Source organism: Pseudopipra pipra, chromosome Z, assembly GCF_036250125.1.
Source record: "Pseudopipra pipra isolate bDixPip1 chromosome Z, bDixPip1.hap1, whole genome shotgun sequence".
Classification (NCBI taxonomy): domain Eukaryota; kingdom Metazoa; phylum Chordata; class Aves; order Passeriformes; family Pipridae; genus Pseudopipra; species Pseudopipra pipra.
Genome location: NC_087581.1, coordinates 43,673,932 through 43,694,575, shown reverse-complemented (window position 1 = coordinate 43,694,575; position 20,644 = coordinate 43,673,932). Strand labels below are relative to the sequence as shown.

Sequence of the window (20,644 nt, the reverse complement as noted above, 5' to 3'; positions counted from 1 at the left end):
TTGGTGAGAGTGCTGTTGCAGTCTGGTCAAGAGTGGAGATTGCAGTCCGGTCGAGAGTGATGGTTGCAGTCTGATTGAAAAGTGGTGATTGCAGTCCAGTCGAGAGTGGTGGTCTGCAGTCTGGTTGAGAGCAGTGATCTGCAGTCTTCCTCTGGATCCCACGAGTGGTTAAAAACGTCCCAAGACTCCAAGATTATATATCCTCCAGTTCAGGCAGAAATGCCCAGTACCTCCCTCAGGGCAGGGGGTTCCTTAATGGGCGTGAGGACAAAAACACCCTCCTGTGTCTCAGGCCTCTTAACACCCAGTTTATAGCCTGATGAGTCAGGCTGCTGTGGGCAGAGGGTGCAAATAGTCTATTGACAACAGTTTCTGGGAAATGGCATGGAAGGCTATAGAATACGCAGTTTTGGGTTGCACCCATCCAGTGATGAACTGATTCCAGCTGTTCTAACTAGGACACTGAGAACGAGCTGTAGTACTTGCACAATTTGCCTGTGTGAGTTAGCATCACTGGGGCCAGTAATACCACTTCAGTAAAACTGTTGGGACTTCAATTAGGCTAACAATGAATTCTTGGTTTTGCTTATAGAAAGGGTTTCTAAAACTCACATAAACTGCATGCAACATTTGCTCCAATGCCTTGTTCTTGAGGTCTACGGCTAACACAGCACAAAAGTTGACAGAGAATTTGGCAACCAAGGCTGTAATTATGATGCACATTGCCAAGCACCACTCCACACCAGGCTCCCTGGCCCATCACCCCTGCCAGGCTCCTCAGAATAAAGGCCTCTTGAAACAGCATTCCCATCTTCACCCTGTTACAGCAGCTTCCACCTTTCCATCAGCAAGATGGACATGGTGCAGCATATTGCTGGAAAATAGTACTTTTCCAGAGGCATGACAGGCTATGAGTACACTTTCTGTATGACTTAACTTTATAGGCATGAGCAAAACAGTGGTCAAACAAGAAGAAATTAATTCTGGAATGAAATGTAGAATAAAAGCAGAGGAGGTATTGAGAAGACTGATCCATGTTATGTTGATAAAAGGAGTTTGATCCCATTTTACAAAAGCAGCTATTGCCCTTTCTGAAACACGTCTGGTGCATGCACACAGGATTTAATCCAATTAGATTTCGTTCACCACTAAAATCTGCAGCAATAAAATCTGATGGAGCATTGTTTTCACTCGCCAGTCCAATTCCAGCATGGCTGGAACGTGTTTTTAACCCTTCTTGAGCATTTGCATTCCTCATACCTCAGCACCTGTGCCCTGAGAAGAAGTTACGTTTTTGTCTCTAATGGTCCCTGCCTGACAGAGAAATTCTCAAGGGCTGTGCTGGACATAATAGTGTATGGAGCATCACTGAAATGATAGGCTGTATATGGCAATATACAGAAGGGGGAATTAATGCTGACCCATGTCCCATTCCTCAGAAAGCCAGCATCAGCTCATCATCGCATCCTCTTCTGCTGGGCCTTGCTCCAGGCATGTTTCATAGGATTAATTTTAGCTACAAGTGCATTTTGTTCTATATTGATTTTTTGTATGAAAGAAAGCTGAGAATTAAGCTTGCAAAGCCTGATCTCTTAACTCTATTAAATGCGGCCAGGGTAGATTAAGTTGGTAGTTCATCTTTCTGAGGCTAGGCATTAAAAACATGGCTCTAAGGTGAATTCTTGTATGTACGTGGCTTGGCTTAAAATCAGGAACAGAATTCAAATAGCTCCACTTAAGGCTTCTTATTTAATATATCAAGGATTTAATTAGAAAGATGGGAAACTAGAAAGAAGAGTTAAAATTGGCTCCCAGGGCATGGGATGAGAAGGAAAAAAAAAATCAAACATCCCTTTTAAAAACAAATACACTCTGCATGTAATGGGGCAGTGAGCTGACAGAGGGGATGGGACAATGGGATATGGCGTCCTGAGTGGATGTGAAATGCCTCTTGCTGCCCACCTGAAGCTCACAGTGCTGCCCTAGCATCTGGTCTCATCTTGAACGAGCATCCTCACCTCTCTTTCACTAATCAGACAGTGGTGCCACTTTCCTCAGAAGGAGGTAAAACCAAAAAAATATGTGTTATGTTAGTTAGGTCCTTGGCTGCAGATTTTCTGCCTTCTAACGGAAGACAAGAGTCTGACTTTTGAAAATGCAGCAAAGCCTTGAGGCTTCTATTCACTGCAAATATTTTAATCACTGTTCCCCACCTTTCCTTCCCAATACTGAATTAATACACTGTCATTAACAAACAAATAAAAATCTGAAAGACAAGCATACCATGGAGAGGTTTCGTGCCTGTGTTTGGAAGTTGCTTTTCTGAGTGCAAAAACACAAAATCAGGCACGATCCTGTAATCAGGAGGCGCCCACCCCCCGCCCCCAAAGGCAGAAGCATTTGAGTTCCCAATAAAGCGTTTAGCAACGATCCAAAAAAGTGTGTGACTATGCAGAGCCTGTTACCAAGGCACACGGGCAATGAGAAGGAGGAGAAGGAGGAGAAGGAGGAGGAGGAGGAGGAAGGGGCATTGGCTGGTATAGAAACCGAGCAATCCATTTTGAAATCCCTGCTTCATCCTGTGCTACCTTTTCGAACAAAACCCGCTCCGTAAAATGAGGATAAACCCCTCCACAGTGCCCCAGGAAGTAAAGATCGACACCACGGCAGGGACAGGCTTCTCACCCATCTTAAGGCTTACAGCAAGATAAATACTTCACAGCCTTTTACAGAGGCAGAAATCAGAGGGGAAAAAGGAAAAAAAAAGGGGTTAGGTCACACATCTTGGAGAATATACCATGTTTGCCAGAAGCAGAATCTAAGGCTCAAATCTCCTGCTCCTTGCTGTGCTAGACATAGCTGATAGACAATCAATAGATAAAATAACATGGAAAGTAACAGCCATTTATTTTATGCATTAATGTTAAATAATTTGGGCCTTTGCACTATTACACTACTCACAGGGCACTGGTGTGTCCTTCCAGTATCCCACTGACATCTCTTCAGGACCCCATCTCTGTGAGCATGTGGATACAGGATGAGAGCAGATACTGTGATTTCCTCATTAGTTTTGAGTGGATAAGCAACTTTCTAACAATCCACTGCACTTCAAAAGAGTCCTGGGTGCATTCACAAAAACAAGACCTTGCTGTAGGAGACACCTCACAGAGCACAAAATGGTTTACAGCCAGTATTGTGGGCATGTTTGGGAGAATGTGTCAAAAATCACCACACATCCATCTCATTGTTTGATTTAAAATGTGCAAGACATGAAGTGAGCACTTACAGCTCCTACTTGTGACTCAGTCTTCTATTCTCACCTAAATGCCTGTCAGAAAATACACGGAATCTTCATCTCTCTACTACACACAAATGCTTGCACCGATTACTGCTGTCAGGTTTGTTTAACTCTGCACTTATCATGGTCATTGAGAGCAACAATGAAGAGACTGCACAGAATTTGTAAATCACTATAAAATATGAATCATGCGTATTAATCCCTCTTTTTACCAAGTTTGGACTCAGTGGAGCAGGCTTTAAGCAATATGTCCATCCATAAATAGCTCAGCATACTGCTCTTACTAGGCAATAGCTTTGGTGGTAGGGAAGTTCAATATACATTTTAACCTTAAACTAAAAAGGAAGTGGGAAGTAGGTGGACAAACTGTTGAGATGGAATTATATACCAAATTCACTTCTTTGCAAATAAAGTTCTTCATCTATTTATGCAAAAATTTACGTGTACTGATACCTTATATTGTTTGAGGGGGAAAGGGGAAAAAACTATTGGGGCAGGTTAACAGGGGTTGGCTTAATTTTTGAGAAAGTAATGAAAGTAACAACAGCAATTTAATAGGCTGGGTATTACTGATGGGAAGAATGCTTTTCAGCATGGAAATGATGAGAAAAGCCTTTACAAATCTAATTTTCAATACTGGCACTACCTTCTCTGTTGCAATTTCTTTGAATTTCCACTGCTTCCATATCCTTCTATTATAAAGTAATATCTTATAATCCCCCCTTATAAAATATCTCCTCTCTAGAATTATGTAGGTGTGCTGGTTTAAAGGTAAACCAGCAGGAGAAATGAACCCAATTCAAAAGAGATTATAAGTCAGAATTACAATTTAATAAAAATAATACTATAAATACAATCATACAGACAAACAATTGGATTTAGCCCACAAAACCCGAGATGTATAACCCGGCACCCTGGGGCATGAACAGAGTGGTGTTCGTTGGCCCCTGTGCTGAGCCCCACGTGGTCCCCTGAGTCCAAAAGTATAAGGTGAGAAAAAAAAAACCTGTTGGTGTGAGTGATGGTCGCAGTCTGGTTGAGAGTGGTGGTCTCAGTCTGGTTGAGAGTGGTGGTCGCAGTCTGGTCGAGGTTCTGGTCCTCCTTTGGATCTCACAAGTGGTACCAGAAGTCCCAAGATCCCAAGATTATACACCCTCAGGTTCAGGCAGGAATGCCCAGTACCTCCCCCAGGGCAGGGAGTTCCACAATGGGTGATTGTGAGTTGTGCATGTGAGGACAGGAACATCCTCCTATCTCACAGGCCTCTTAACACCCAGCTTATAGCCTGCGGGGCCAGGAGTGCTCTGGGCAGCTGCTGCAAATGGTCTATTAATAACAGTTCCTGGGCAATGACATTGGAGGGTGTAGAATACACAGTTTGGGTTACACCCACACAGTGATGAACTGGTCCCAGCTGTTCTAACTAGGACAGTAGGGTTTGCCAAACTCTGTGACAGCTGAAACACCAGTAGACTCATTGTAGAGCACCAATTAACCAAGTATATTGGGTATTTAATTTATTTTTTAAGAGCTTTGAGCTTTGGGATCTGCTAGGGCTGCACATTTCTGTGAGTCAAAAGGCTCCCAAATGCTCTGAACCAAATGAATCAATAAACTCTTGTCTGTGTATGAGCTTCCCATGGACATACAACATGCTTTCTTCCTCACAGCTCAGCTCTCCCCACCCTCATCCACAGGATGATGTCTATGGATGCAACGCTCTCTGTAAGTCAACTCTTTGACCCTGAAGATGGCTAATGGACTATTGCAGATGACAAAAGGCCCTCAGCTCCCAGTAACGAACCCCGTGAGCTGGGGCAGCCAGACCAACCTCTGATCAGGTCTGTGGGTCATCTGGATGCAGCTGGGGCAAATGGCATCTTTATTTGTGTAGCTGCAAATCTGAAAGTATCAGATGTATTAATGGATCTGTCTGCATAGTCTGCCCTCCTCTGCACTTATAAAGTTAACTTATAAGTCACTTACAAACCCTAAAACCACAGGAGCTGTAACTCCTCTTGAACAGCACCTCAGACACTAGAGCCACCATCCCTCCGACAGTCTTTGCCTGTCCAGCTTTACAAGACTAATATCACAGTCAAATCTAGCACTACCAGTTCTAGGGACTAGGAAGAAGTAATGACATTCATGAATTTAACAAACAAGACAGAAGTTATGAACTTAATGATTTAAGAGCTGGTCCTGAGTTATGCAAAATACTCTGAGTTAGGTATTCACAAAATTGCTTCAGCATAATTGTCTGCACATGGATTGTTTGCAAACAGCTTGCACAAACTACTTAGTGTTAATCATCTGTTCCGTGACATAGTTAGTCATGCACTATTTCTGCTCCTTGAGTGGGTGATTGTATCCTCCTAAAGGAGAGGGTAAGAACCAGTGAAAGTGAAGCATGCCCTGGGAGTTTAACATGGATGGATAAGCGCTTTCAACAAAATACAGGCACGTCATGTCTCACTAATCTCAGCAGGATGTTTGCATCTATCCATCTCCATGCAAATAATCCGCAATGACTCTGCAGAGTCTGGTGAACCAAGCCTGGGGACAAGGAACCCACATCAACTTTTTTCAGCACCGTGATTCTTTTTAACGCTCTGAACAAGGGGAAGTGTTGCAGAGGAGTATCTAATTCCCCCAGACAACCTGGAAGGAAGGGAAGACAGATCACCACTCCTGTGAGTTTGGCAAGAACATATGATCAAAATTGCTGTCTCTGCAGGAAATGGTACTGCTGCAGGGAGAGAGAACCTCTGATAAAAATAATCATAAAAAATGTGTATTCCCTGAAGACATAGGAATGTTGGTTTTTTTTTCTTTCCATGTTTCAGTTTTGTTTATATGATTCTAGCACTTGAATGCAGGTCTTGGTCAGTTCTCCAAAAGATATAGAAATCTAGAATCCTAGAATGATTTGGGTTGGAAGGAACTCTATCCGTTCCGTGGGCAGGGATACCTTCTACTAGACCAGGTTGCTCAAAGCCCCATCCAACCTGGCCTTAGAGACTTCCAAGGATGGAAAATATATATCAGTTATTGTAGTAATGTGTAGAATTATACTTCTACACAATTCGTGACCTGGGATAAAACTAAAGAAGCTTAAAATCATAAGCTCTGAATTGTGTTGCAAAATTTACTTTGATACACCAGGAGTATTCTATGTGGTACCTGGTAAACTGGAGTGAAAGAATCAGCCAGCACTGAGAATAAAAGCAACAGAGGAAGACTCACAGAAACCAAGATCTTTTGTTAAAGGTTTCCTTGTCTTTTCTGAAAGGTAAGCAACATTTAGAGAGTGCTCTTGAGATAACTGAAGGTTTTATACACGCTTGAGCATACTGACTGACATACATGTGGACTGTGAAACCAAGGGTGGGTGGCCAGGCAAAGAAGTGTGAAGACTCTTTAAAAAAAGGATGAATGTTGCAGCACCACACAATAGTTTCAGTGGCAACCACATCATCGTCACGTCGGACAATCATCATTTACAGACAGACAATGGGTCATGGATGATTTTGACAACCCTTGGCAACTTTTAACCTTCCACATGAAACTTCTGACAAAGCAGAGAAATACATCGGACTTCTCCATGCCAGGGCTGGTAGACCAGTAACTATTCCAATCCTCAGCCCAGTGTTTTTTCCCATATGGTTTTAACTGTACTAAATATGACTGAATTTCCCATTTGAGTCCCTTGTTCAGTGGTCAGACTGCAGAGTCATTCTTCCCTTCTTACTGAAGAATAAATTACAGTAATAAATTATTTTGTTGCTTATTATTCTCCAATAAGATTGTAAAAATTTTATATAACTCTCGGAAGGCATGCATTTGCTCTCATAGTGCTGGCATAATATGGATCCACAAAAAGATGAATTATCTGAATTATTCTTGATAACAGTTAGTGAATGGCTTTCTATAGATTTTTAAGTGAAAGGAAAACTTCGGTGAACGTAAGGCAAATTCAGGTAAAACTAAAGGTTAGAGTTGATAGAAGGCTTAAGTTTGCTTATGAAAATAGTTTTAGCATTGTAGCAACAAGCCACAAATTCTGTTGGACTAGCTCCTCATTCAAAGCAAAACTATACCACATGTAAATGAAGTCTGAATATACGGGTTTGGGTTTTTTTAATGATGGCAATTTTATCAGAAGCAACATGCAGACACTCACATGACTGAAATTATTTGCTTTCTCGTTCTTGTTCTCCTCAACATTTCATGAACATTCCAGTAATCAAATTACACTAGGACAAACGCTTATAGAAAATGAACAGCAAAACCAAACAGTTGCAGTCTTTGCAAGTTCCAGATTCCACGTTCATCTGCAATTCCTGCATTGATTAGACTGAAAAAACCAAAAAAATCATGTGGCTTAGCCAAAAAATCAAAACTGTATCTTGAGCTGGTGTGTATTCAAAGCCAGTGAAGTAAAAGGAAGCACTCTCAGTGATGTTTTGGAAGGCTCTGGGATGCTGTCATTCATAATGCTTATGTTGTTCATGCTTCTTCAAGAAGTTTCAGGTGGTTTTCAGACAGAAAAAAAGTCTGTGATTATCAGATGTATTATTCACTGTGAATTCTCACTTCATTTCCCTCTTAAAGTACACTTCTGAGGAGGAATACAAGGGCAATATGATCTGGGCAACAAGCCCCCATTTTCTATCAAACAAAGCATCTTTTTGCTGCTAATCATGTGTTTTGCTGCATCCCACTGCAGGTCTAAATTTGCCTCTTATTCTTCCCCTGTAAACCTGCAAGGGTTGTGAACACCCATGGAGGACATTATGGCACAGCCAACTTCCACATAACTACATGTTACATATTTATATGCACTGTCAAAATGGTGGGAAGATATGAAACTGAGTTTCACTGGAATCTAGCAGGCTGAGCTATTTATAAATAAGTGTCTTATTTTTGGTGCTCTTCAGAGAATGTAATGAACAGTGAGTGATGAGCAATTTATGTTGCTGATCATTTGTATCACAATAGCGCCTTGCAGTCTTTTTCTGCAGTTTAGACTCTGTAAGTTCAGAATTTGTATTATACTACAGTGGAAGATGAGACCTCAGAACAAACACAAATGGGCAAGATCAAGAAAGGATGAAATGGGAATGGCACACTGAAAGTGGAAGAGTAGGTAGGTAGTGTATCTGAAAAAAATTTGAGGATTCCTGGGGATTCTGGGCATCAATATTTAAAACAGACCAATCACCCATCTCTCTTTCTTAAAAGAAACTCTCAGTGTGAAGGAATCCTTTCCCACAAGTATTCCACACTGAGGGATTTTCCATTTATACAATGAAAGATAATGTTAAACAAAATATGACATAAGGAACATGAAAGAAAAGTAGTTAGAAGGATTACATGCTCTGAAGAAATCTTAGGGTATAACTGAAGTTAAAAAACAGGTTTCAATTAGCAAGCTTGTAATCACCCTGTACTATGTAAATAATTCATATGTATAAAAAGATGATCATAGGGCTGACTGAATAATCATCATTTTGGCTTCCTTGTGTTGCTTGCTGATGCAAGATTCCTAATCAGAGGCCACAGGAGTATTGTTAACCATACCAGCCTATCCAGCCTATTTCTATACTGATACATTTTGATAGTAACTTTTAAAGAGGTGATTAATAGATTTTTTTTTCTCCCTGAGTCTCTAAGAAACAAACACTGATGTCATGTTTTGCCATTTCCCTGCCATTAGCTCTGCAGCAGACAATTCTATGCATCATAAAATCATAGAATGGTTTGGGTTGGAAGGCACCTCAAAGACCATCTCATTTCAACCTTCCTGCCACAGGTAGGGACACCTTCCACCACACTAGGTTGCTCAGAGCTCCTTCCAACCTGGCCTTCAACACTTTCAGGGATGGAAGATGCAGTGACACCTGAACTTTTCATGTCTCAATGCTTAAACAAAAAAGAGCAATGTTTTCTGCTTAAACTATTCACCTATGTTAGCCTCAAGGGTATTATTGGGTATGTATTTGTCCACTCAGAGCTCTATAGTTTATCACCTATCATATATAATTTAAACAGAGGAAACTGAGGCACATAGCCCCTTCACCTTGTTGCCCTTCCAATGTAGGGGTAAAATCAGCTTCATGCTATTAGTGTAGTAAGAAAATGTAAATCACAGCTAAAAGACGTTCACTCCACTCTCCAAAGAGGGCAGGTATCAGCTCCAAGTAAAGGTTTTACCCATTTTTCATGCTCGAGTACAGAAAATTCTTAAAAACAACGGCTGTCCTACAGAAAGCTGTTATATATATGAGTGAGCCTTACAGGCTGAGAAAGTGATAAATAATTTTGCTTTCACCTAAAATAGCACTGGAAAATTAACAAACTGAACTCAATAATACCGACTTTTCATCTGATTTGCAAAAAAAGAAAAAAGATCTTTTTAAGCCAGTTTGAGTGAGTACGCTATCAAGATGAGTATAACGGAACTCCTTTATCAATAGCATCATTGAGAGAGCCTAATGCATAAATCAGCTGCACTTTCTGGTTATTATTTGCTATGTCTAATAGTTCTTTCCTTGCTACAAATGCAAAACTTCATTTTTAAAATCTCAGTTGATGCTTGAAGATCTATCTTGTCTTTTAACTCTGTCTTAAGTTAGAAAGCCTTGCAAAATGTCTTATGAACAGCATGGGCAATCATTTCCTTCACAGTCTTAAAAAAAGCTGGAAGTGGAATATCATGCCTTTAGGGAAATACTAAGAGTTTAAAATATGCCTGTGCAGCATATTCATAGATTTTTATAATGTCTTTCAAATACTTTCTACATGTTAAAACAGGCTTTGGAAACAGATGAAAGCTGGTAACAAAAAAGTAATAAAAATACCGTAAAAAGAAAAGGGAAAAATGATGCCTGCTTTTGAATCCCCTAACATTTGATTTTTCCTATACAATAATAAGAATCAAATGATCACAGTAATTTCCCTGTTTACTGTGCTTCAATGTCAGCTGAGGGTGCACCTGTGCTCACCTTCACTCCTCCACCCCTCCATCTGTACCCTGATGCCACACAGACTCCAGCGAGTGAAACATTTTGGATGGAAGTTAATTAGCTAGCACACTGCACACCAGACCTTCTCAAACTGGTGCCACCTGGAAACCTTTCTGTCAGCTTCTGAGGGCTTTTCCAGCTCACCCTTCCTGCAGCGGGGCATATCCAAGAGGTTCAGCACCATATCCCAGCCCTCTGACAGATAGCAGGGACAGAGATGGTTGCCTGGTGTGGGGGTGGCACACGCTCCTGCTTGTACCAACAGAGTGTTTTGTGCTCCAGGGATGCAAGATGCTCATCAAGGGCTGTATGGAACTACAGACAGCTCAGGACTGAGTAGTGAACATCAAGCCTGCTTTGAAACCCTGTCTACAGCCAAATCTAAGTCCCAAGGCCAGCTGCACACACGTGTTTGGTTGCAATGCCCCACAAAAGTGGCACGTAACAATTGCTGTGGTATGCCTTCTCAGTTCTTCATGGAACTGTCCATAATTGCCAGAAACAATATTATTAGCTTGCTATGACAGCTATGAAGCACTTGGGGCCAGATTGTTAACTTCTGAGTCACACTGACAAGGAGTCCCTTGCACAAACAGCTCTGTTTGAGTGTGACTCCCTTAATAAATGAATCATCTATCAGAGCTGCCTACTCAAGCTTAAATCTTTCTCTGCTGCTACTTCCACCATCTGCACATCCTCTACCCATGGTGGTGAGAACAAATTTGGCTGATTGACAGAGTTCTGGGGAAAATGAGGAGATCCTCAGAGCCAGACCAGAAGTAAAGAGCAGTTGCTGATGTCCAAAGCTCAAATCCTAAAGCCACTGTGCCTGAACCTGCCTCCATTCATTAGGAAATCCCTTCTGGGTACCTATTGGAATGACACTGTGTGTATCCCAGTGACCTTGGTCTGACTCCTGGCACTCTGAAATCCTAACCAGAAGATGTCTGACCCTGGGTCTCGAAGCATCAGGAGGGGGTATGTCCAGAGATGCCCTGGTGCATCTCTCTTCCCATAATCTCAGCACCAAGTTTGAAAAAAGGTTTCCACAAATCACACTCACTGACACCAAGGGCTCACACCCTTCCCAAGAAGTCTCTCCAGCAGCAATAAACTGCTACCTACCTTTGACCTAATCCCTGTTCCCTTTACTGCTTCTTAGATGTTGGCTTCAGCAGTTTCCTGAGAAGTCTGCAACAAAGATGGTGCACTTTTGAGGGGCAAAATACTTCTTTGGGCAAGTATTACTCACTGGAAGTAACCATCCTTATCCAGGGATGAAGACAGCCCTGTTAATTCAACCCTGATTTGGGCAAGTAGTTTCGCTCTGTGCTTGGTGATCCCAGCTCTATGTACGGTGCTTTCCTAAAAAATACAGTTCTCTTGCTTTTATGCGTCTGGAATCACAAACACTAAAGAGACAGGGAGGGGCATCTCTTCTTTGTCTTCTCAATTCAGCTTATTTTTTCCTTCTGTCTCCCTGCATCACTGACTTTTATATTTCTAGTTTTCTTGCTTCCTCTTCTTGTTTTCTTCCTTCTCTTTTCTCTGGATTCTTTCAGCTGTTCAGAACAAACACTGAAATGCACAGCTATTTGTATTGCAGTGAAATTTGGTGCACTCTCTCTGGTTCAACCAAGCTGAGAAGACAGCCTTTCCCCTCTTTAAAAGCCCTTCAGTAGGATCTACAGAAACATAGATTTACAGTCTGATTCTTTCTTGGAAGGTAAATCTAGATTTTTAAAAGAAACTTCTTTTTTTTCCCCAGTTTTATGCTGGTTACAATAACATGTAAATTCTAGTCAAGTTATGACTGCTTTTCTTTCACATTTAAAAATTATGTGGGAATCCACGGAGGAAAACAATAGAACATGGGATAAACTGTAACTAGATCCAACATAGCCTAAAGTTCTAAAACTGTGTTTTTTCAATATTTCATGGGCTTAAATAGTGAATAACTCATTAAATAAACCCTAAATGAGAACATTTGTAAGTAGTCTTTGAATTTAATAATGAACATTGTAATGAATAACACAACACATTAGAAGATTCTTTGTTGTTTTCTTGTTTCCATAGCTCTGCTTCCATTTTTGTGGAAAGACAGGGTGTTTTCTCTGCCTTTCATGGACAAATTCTTGCGGGAAATTATACTGAATACCCCAACTTACTTTTGTTTGTTAATCATCTGTTCTGTACAGTTACTCATGTATTTACATAGTGTCTGATAGAAAGCTGTCTTTAAATTTGCCTACTTTAGGCCAAATTTTAATTTTTACTTAGTGGATTATGCTAAGTAGTCTTTGATGTTTCTTCTGATAATGCCTGTTGTTCAGTAAAGAAATAATCAATTATGTCATATTTTAATTATTAATTATTGACAGGAGTTTGTGCAGTGTGTTATGAAAGACCTCCTCCAGCACAGCAGTGAGGAAAACATTGCTTTATGAGCAATGTTAGAACAGGAAAAAAAGACAAAAAAACCACAGAAGAAAATACCACATATGGTATTAAATTTGATGTTAACTCAGCTTTTTCTGCATCAGAAAATCAGCATGGGATGAGGAATGAGAAAATCTTGTTTCTGGCCAGCTCTGAAAGAGTGGTATCCCAGTGGAGTTCTGGCCATTTCTGTCTCAACAGGACTTCAAAATTAAGTATCCAGAGGAGAGAACTGAAGTAAAAATATTCTCACCACTTACTGCATTTTGAAAATAAATCTTTTGCAGCTGTGATTAAAGTGAATTCTCCTTAAACATTGTAACTTCAATAAAGAGACTAGTTCCTTTTTTATCTTTCATTATCCTATGCTTCTGAGCATGCAAAGCCTGTTGACAGTGGAACTACCCTTAAAGAAGTTCCCCCTTGATATGTAGGCTGCCATGCTCTGGTCTGCAGGGCTGGGTATCTTTAGTGGTGTTTTAAGCAGCATTTATGATGACTCTGACAGTTTATGGTATAAGGGTAACCTGTGGTATCATCAAGAGTACAACACGCAGAAGGAACAGACTCTGAGCATTAAACAAAGAGAAAATATACAAAATATGTAAGGTACCAATACAACTCACAAATGCTATGCCAAATCACTTCCACAAGACTTGAGGGCTTTCTGACAACAGATAAGAATATAAACAAGGAGTCATTTCCCTTCAACACACATGTTTACGAACTTAAGGGCAACAGAGAGTTTGGCTTCAGCTGACAACACAAATGAACCCTGAAAACCGCAATACTCTCACAGTTGACAACAGTCAACACAACACAAGAGCATAAGTAAAACCATTTTCAAAGTAACAACTCGAGGACAACGTACAGTGTTGGGGAAAAGCCTGTGAGAGGTAGGAGGCTGAATCCGTTAGTAAATGCTGTGCAAATGCTTTTTCAAAGAGGACTTAGGATGAGGAGACCTCTGGTGTGATGCTAGGACCACAAGGCTGCCAGCAAAATGCAGCAGTGTTCAAAATTTTGTGTTCAAAAGAATTAACGGCTCTACAGGATACCTAGCTATGGAGCAAAACTGTTAGTTGCACCAAGCTTTTTTTAACATGAGCTGGAAATGTAAAAGGGCTCTGACTTTATAGCAGATCAGTGGCCTAAATTATTCAAGTTTCAAAAGCTCACCATGAGCAAAATTGCACTGAGACCTCTGGCTGAAATAGAAGCAACTGGATATTTGTTTGCACGTCCTCTCAATTTCTATCCTTGTTTCCTCTCAAGGCACCACTCATAAACCCTCCTGAAGTGTACAAAAGGTATGTGCCTCACTGTTTACTCAGTGCTAGGTGGGGAGGGTTGGTAATCATAGGGAAAGACGGAACACATATTCCTAATCTACACAGTAACTAGTATAAGCTTCCAACATCTGGATTAAAACAGATCAGCAATGATCATTTGGATTACTGAAGCCTGCAGCCAAGCATGTGTTGCATTTTTTTGCTGGAAAATGAAATTATTAAAACTTTTTTTCCCATCTAACTGCAATTCTGGCTTGAAGGAGGAAAGAAAGAAATGTCTTTGGACATTTAGTTAGACAGAAGCCTTTTTTCCACATCTCCATCCCCCTGGTGTAATTTCTGCCTGCCCTCACTGGTACACTACATAGCCAGTGTCTTGCAGATTAGTGTGACTTCTGAAGGCACTGTACTCACAGTGGTATTCTTGTCTATTTCCAAAAGGGAATGATCTGTAATTCCCCACCATGGGTTGTTTGATATACATAAACTAGAAAGCTGTTAAAAACAAAACAAATCAAACAATTACTTCAAAAACAAACAAACAAAATTTAAAAGTTTATGGTCAATTTCTTTTTACAGCATCTGTTCTGAGGCTGAGCTTGCTACTTCCCCAGGAAAGTCATAGTTTAACCTAAAACTCTAACCTGATTTATTTATTCTTTTGGCCCCCTCTGAAGTCATAGCAGTAATCAGCAGTGCTGCAGTTCAGTTCCTTGGGAAGCCAGATAAAGCACAGACTGACTAGGCAGGGACTGATGATTTGCAACTACTTTATTCTGTTTCACTGCTGTGAAAAGATTCCTTTTCATGCTAGCGGACATCAGAGGTGCTGATTTATGTGAAACCCACTGAAAATATTCCCTTAAGTTCAGAGAACACTGCTGCAAACATGATGTCCCCTGTGTTTGTGATGCTATCACCCACAAAATAGATATTATGGGCTGTCTCTTGGCTCTGATGTAGCAATATCACTGTATTTATTTATGGTTCACGTTCCCTGGATCTTTTCCCCTGTTCCATTCTTGGGAATATTATTAATGGCATTGGCAATCTTGGAATGAAAAAATAAAATGCCTCCCTTCATATAAAGATACATAAGGGGTCACAAACTTGTCTGAATGGCATCACTGCTTGTGAGCTGCTGTCTCCAAAATAATGAGCTGTCAAAGCTTCACGCAGTTTGCAATCATGTAGGAGTAAAGAAATCCAGTGGTTTTTTTGTTTGCTGAATGACAGTGCTAAATTGTTACTTTTGCTTACTGAATGTGAAAATTTACCAGAGTGACAGTAAACTGGGAAAAGTAAACAGTTTTTTTTCCAGGTCACAACTGTGTCTGGATTTTCTGTTAGTCTATGTTCGTAATTAAATCACAAATAAAAATAAAAAAAGGGTGTCCCATTTTACTCTTTGTATCCTCCCTTGAAGCCGTATGTGTGTTCTGCCATACACAATCCTGAACCTCCAGAATAAGCTGTTACTTGTGAGGAACAAGTTCAGTATCACACCTTGTGATGGTTGTTGTCTTTTGATTATTTTTTTTAATGTTAAATGAATTTTTAAAGATGCTCAAACAACCACAAAACTTTTGAAAACACAGTCTCTAGGTATCTTAGATGACTGTAGTTGCCCATCTGTGACACTGTATTTCCTCTTGTAACATGTTTGCAGTATCACTGTCATCAAAAATCACAGAGACAATGGGCAGTATTATTGAAATGTGTTTTAGTTCTGGATCCTTATCTTCCTTTTCATTTTAAGTATTGCTTTTTGCCATGCTAAGGAAGATTTGCTCAAAGATCAACGTGCTTTTCAAGTACGACAAACAGCTGCCTATTATAGCCTTCTGCATGAAGGAATAATGTTAACATTCAGCAGAAGTACAAAACATTGCATATGTACATTCCTGTCCTGGCATAATGTGGAAAATGGGACCTTGCTAGATATTACTATATTAAAACCATCTCCCAGAAACATTTGACTGCTGAGGAGAAGAAGTATGAGAACACTGGGTTTGTTAGCACGTTTGCAATGCAGACAATGAGAAATGCTCTTCAAGGGCAAAAAGGTTTTGGGTCTGCTTCTGTCCCTGCCTGGAAGAAAACTAACTGCAGGCAGCCCCCTGGGGTGTGCTGCAGTGGTTTTGTGGGAGGGAGAACGCTCTGCCCAAGAGTCAGTGGGCATGGTGACCCCAGGGGTGCCAATTCAGAAGCAGGGTTGGGTATCAGTCTTCTCTTCCTGTCTCGGCCTATCAGTCAAAGCTGTCTCATCTACAACGATGTCTTTTACATTTGCCTCCTCTAAAATCACCACGCAGTAGAAGCGGCCAATCTGCAGCGCCAGGGCTGTAGAGTTGGGAAGATGAGAGGTCCATGGCATGTTAATTTCATGCCAGCATGGGACTGTGAGTGACACAGAATCCCTGCCTACAGCAGAGGCTGCTGAAGCCAACATCTCCAGGCTCTCCTGTGTCCAGTATGCTGTAATGCTGTTAGAGCACTGCCTCCAGAGTTAGGTATTTATCAAGAGAAATGGTATTTATTAAGAGAAAATAAGAAAAAGAGTGTTCAGAAAGATGTCAGCTTTCCCAGGCCAATCTTGAGAGACTAACAGACTTGTATTACCTGCTGGCCTTTGAGTAAAACTGATTTTTTTTTTTAAATCCACAAAGCTTTGAAAAGTAATTTTTTTAGCTCAGCTGAAAAAAAAAACAAACGGACTCTGTTCAGCATAGGTTCAATGTCAGGCATTGGTTTCACTGTCACTGAAGAAAATGCCTTGTAAGAAATGCTTAAGAACAAAGCCTAGACTTGGATATACTGATCCACTTGGCTCCCTGCTGAGAACAATTTGAAAATTTAGTAGGAGTTTTGAAGGCTGTGGAAAGCAGCAATGAATCTAACCTGTGCTGCATGTGTTTAACACATCTTGGATGAAGATGCTTTGGATGAACTTAGATCCATATCTAAGACGGAAGAGAAAATAATTCTAAGAGACAGAGCAAGGAAATGCTGGATTCAGTATCTGATCTTCAGGAAGCTTTGGCTACTGTATGCAGTACCACTTCGAGTGCAGTTGCAAAGCTGGTAGATGTAACTGAGCAAATTTGGATACAATTGGCACCAAAAGTGGATTTGGTAGCATCGATCACCCTGAGTTTCTGAGAGACCTGTGTTACACTGGTTTTGCTAAGGTGGAGAAAACTAGCTAAGTAGCTAAAGGGGCTACAAGAGAGCTGGAGAGGGGGTTTTTACAAGGGGATGTGGTGACAGGACAAGGGGCAATGACTTCAAATTAACAGAGGGAAAGGTTAGATGAGGGTTGGTGCCACACTGATACTGGTTACCCAAAGAAGCTGTGGATGCCCCAACCCTGGAAGTGGTCAAGTCCAGGTAGGATGGAGCTCTGAACAACCCGGTCTTGTGGAAAGTGTCCCTGTCCATGGCAGGGGCTGGAACAAGATGGTCATTGACGTCGCTTCCAACAGAAACCATTCTGTGATTCAGGCCAGCACACAGCAGTCACATCTTCAGTTACAGACTAGGAGCTCTCTTTTCTGTCACAATCTAACATGCAAAAAAAGTCCCACAGAAATCTAACAGAGATCCAGGCTGAGATTTGCATTTGCTTTTCCAAAGAAAATTCAGCTGGTAATATTTTTTTCTGATTAGATTTTGAGACCAGTATTAAGCTACCCCTTTTTATATAAAACAACTGCTTCTCTTGGCTATTGAAAAGGCAGCTTCAACCACTTTATTTAGGACTTCCCTTGCACAGGCCACACAGAATAGAGCATCTTCTTTCAACTATTTTACCTGAAATGACTCCTGGCAGCAGAGACACAGTTACAAAATACCGAACTATCACCTTTTTTTCTAGAGTATGTAACACTAAGTTGCCATTTCTGTATGATAGAAAGTTTAGCTCCTCTTGGATACTAATACTACTTGTACCCAACACTGTCAAACACAATGAATTCAGTTTCTACTATTTTAGTTACACAACCAAACAGTCAGACCAGGCTGTAGTTTCTACTACTTTAGCTGGGCAACCAGCAAAAATCTGATCTAGCAGCGACGTATGAACTATGAGTACAGAAAACCCCGACGGTTTAGGCAGCTCAGTGCAAAGTTACAGTGCACAACTTCCCTGAGAAGCGTCATCTGACGAACCACCTACAATGCCCATACACAGACAGACCACTGCATTTAGACCAGTAACAAACACCCTGAAAGGTGGTTTAAGCCTTTTTTTTTTTTTTTTCCTAACAACCTTTGCTCTGCAAAGCGTTCCCTGGACCCTCTCTCTGCTCTGTGCTTTACAACTTAACGTGGCGTATGACTTCGGGCTCACAACTTCGCTTGTGCCACCGAGCTCTGTCTGTCTCTCCACACAGAGGATTCATCTCCCGCGCCACCCCCGGCCTGAGAGCCAGGGATAACGCGGGAGGGGGAGCCAGAGGACGGACGGACCCAAGAGCGATGCCGGGGGTCCGAGCACTTCTCCCCGGCCACAGCTCGGTCTAAGTCCTCCCACCGCGACCCCTGCCCGGCTCCCACAGTCAGACCCCAATCCTCCACCGCAGGGTACCGGGGGGAGGGCACGGCACTGCCCCCGTCGTCCCCCCCGATCCTTACCAGGCTCCGCCGGGGGAATTCGCCCAGCACGATGCTGACCACGGGGATGCGCAGCGCCGCCGAAATGAAGTCCAGCTCCAGCAACTCCTCGCGGCTCTGCGGGAAGGCAAGGATGGCCGAGACCCCTTGCACCACCACGGTGTGGCAGAGGCTCTGCAGGAAGGAGACAGGGTCGTTGCTCCACGAGGCGCTGGGCGAAGAGAAGGGGAAGAGGGGCAGGTCGCCCAGCCCCGCCTCGATCGCCATCACCACCTCCAGGGACAGGTTGTAGGGCAGCAGCCCGGGCATGCCGTTTAGGTTGGACACGGCGAGCAGCAGCGCTTCGCGCGGCGAGGGGGGCAGCCGCCGCTCCCCCCCCGGGCCGCCCCCCGCCCGCCGGCCCCGTGGCCCCTCGAGGCGCCCGCCCGGCACCTCCCCGGGCCAGGCAGCGGCGGCAGAGGGGGCGGCGCGGGGCTGCAGGTGGGTGGCCCCCACCCGCACCGTGTGCCCGATGCGCCGCAGGATCTGGCAGGGCTGCGGGTGGGACGCGGAGCCGGGCATCGCCGCCAGCACCAACGCGCAGGGCGGCAGCAGCAGCAGGCACGCCCGACCCAGGACCCCGCGCACCCCCGGCCGACACATGGCCGGGAGCCCCCCGCCACCGCCGCCGCCACTGCCACCTCCCCTGGCCCCGCCACCCGCATCAGCCGCCCCGCGGGCAGGCGGCAGCGGCATCAGCGGCGGCGGGCAAACCCCGCGCAGAGCCGCCCCCGCCACCGCCCATGGGGCCGCCGCCGCGCCCCCGCCTCCGCCCCGGGCCTGCGGGGAAGGTTCAGCCCCCGGACCGCCCCCCTCAGATCCGCGGCGGCACCCACACCTGCGACCCTCGGCGCTCGCCCCGCCCGGGCGCTCGCTCCGCCCGGCTGTCCCGCCGGCAGCGGGATGATGCGCTGCCCCTTCCCTGTCCTGCCCTGCCCTTCCCGGCCGCCCCTCCGCTTCTCCCGACAAGCAGCTTCACGGCCCCGATTCACGCTCCGAGCCCACCGGGCTCACCCCTGTCCGGCTCCGCCGCCGCCGTCCCGCGTTCCCGACCCCTCTCCACGCCCCACAGCGGCTCCCCTCCTGCACCCCTCGGCCCAGCTCCCTGCCCCGGACCCCTGCCCGCGTCCCCCGCAGCCCTCGGAGCGCTCTGGAGCCCGGCAAAGTTGGCGGCGAGGCCACGGGCGATCGCTGGGCTGCGCTGCACTCCCGCCGGGAGGGACCCGAGTGGCAGCCCCGCTGGGCTCCTCCCCGGGCCGCCGGGACTCGCCCCCCCGGGCCGCCCAGGGGAGGAAGGGTTTTGGGGAGGCCGCCCGCTTGGAACCCCGGGGAGCGTCCCGGGACTGCCTCGACACAGCCCCTTGCCCGGGGATGCCGCGGGGTCCTCCCGCACCGCGTCGGAGAAGCGGAGCAGTTTTCCGTGCCCCAGGGCACGCGAATGGGAGGTGAGGCTCCAGTCCCACTCCGGCTGGAACCGAGGGGGCCGCCTTATCGGGGAAGCCGGCGGTGGTTGCGTCCGGTGCCTTCTCCTACGCTGCCGCTTCAGAGTCGTTTTCCGGCATGTGATACCCGAGATCCCGCATCCGCAAGTCTTGGACGCTGTCTAACATGGCTTTTATGACAGAACACCCTTATCCTTAGGGAAAACAGGGCAAAGCAGAGATGGGCGTTTGTGTAGGTGTCTGAAAAGGTCTGGGGAAAGCCCCGTCCTTATCGTGGTTGTGATTCAATTCTGGGCTGCCAAAGCCGTACTGGCCCCGGGACTGAGACTAATACAGTGACTGGGGCACTGACACGCTCCGCATTGCCTCTCTGCTCCGTGGTGGGTCTCCAGGATCTCAGAGGAAGAGCTCTCGCAGCTATGCTTATCATCTTACCGCGCTCCCCGGCAGTGAGGTGGAGGCTGCCTGCTTGAGTACACTTGAATGTATTTT

At 44.2% G+C, this 20,644-nt stretch overlaps 1 protein-coding gene across 4 annotated transcripts in view; it reads right to left on the bottom strand.

Annotated features, from left to right (window-relative positions):
- Positions 1-19,448, bottom strand: part of GRIN3A (glutamate ionotropic receptor NMDA type subunit 3A) — a 66,651-nt gene extending 47,203 nt beyond the window's left edge. For 3 of the 4 annotated variants that reach the window (XR_010426317.1, XR_010426318.1, XM_064640843.1), the window contains exon 1: positions 18,693-19,448. Coding sequence is in view for 2 of the 4 variants with exons in the window: in XM_064640843.1 (XP_064496913.1) it covers positions 18,693-19,406 (714 nt within the window). In the remaining 2 variants the exon portion in view is untranslated. The remainder of the gene's footprint in view (positions 1-18,692) is intronic. The other variant, XM_064640844.1, reaches the window with a different exon arrangement.
- Positions 19,449-20,644: the final 1,196 nt, after the last annotated feature.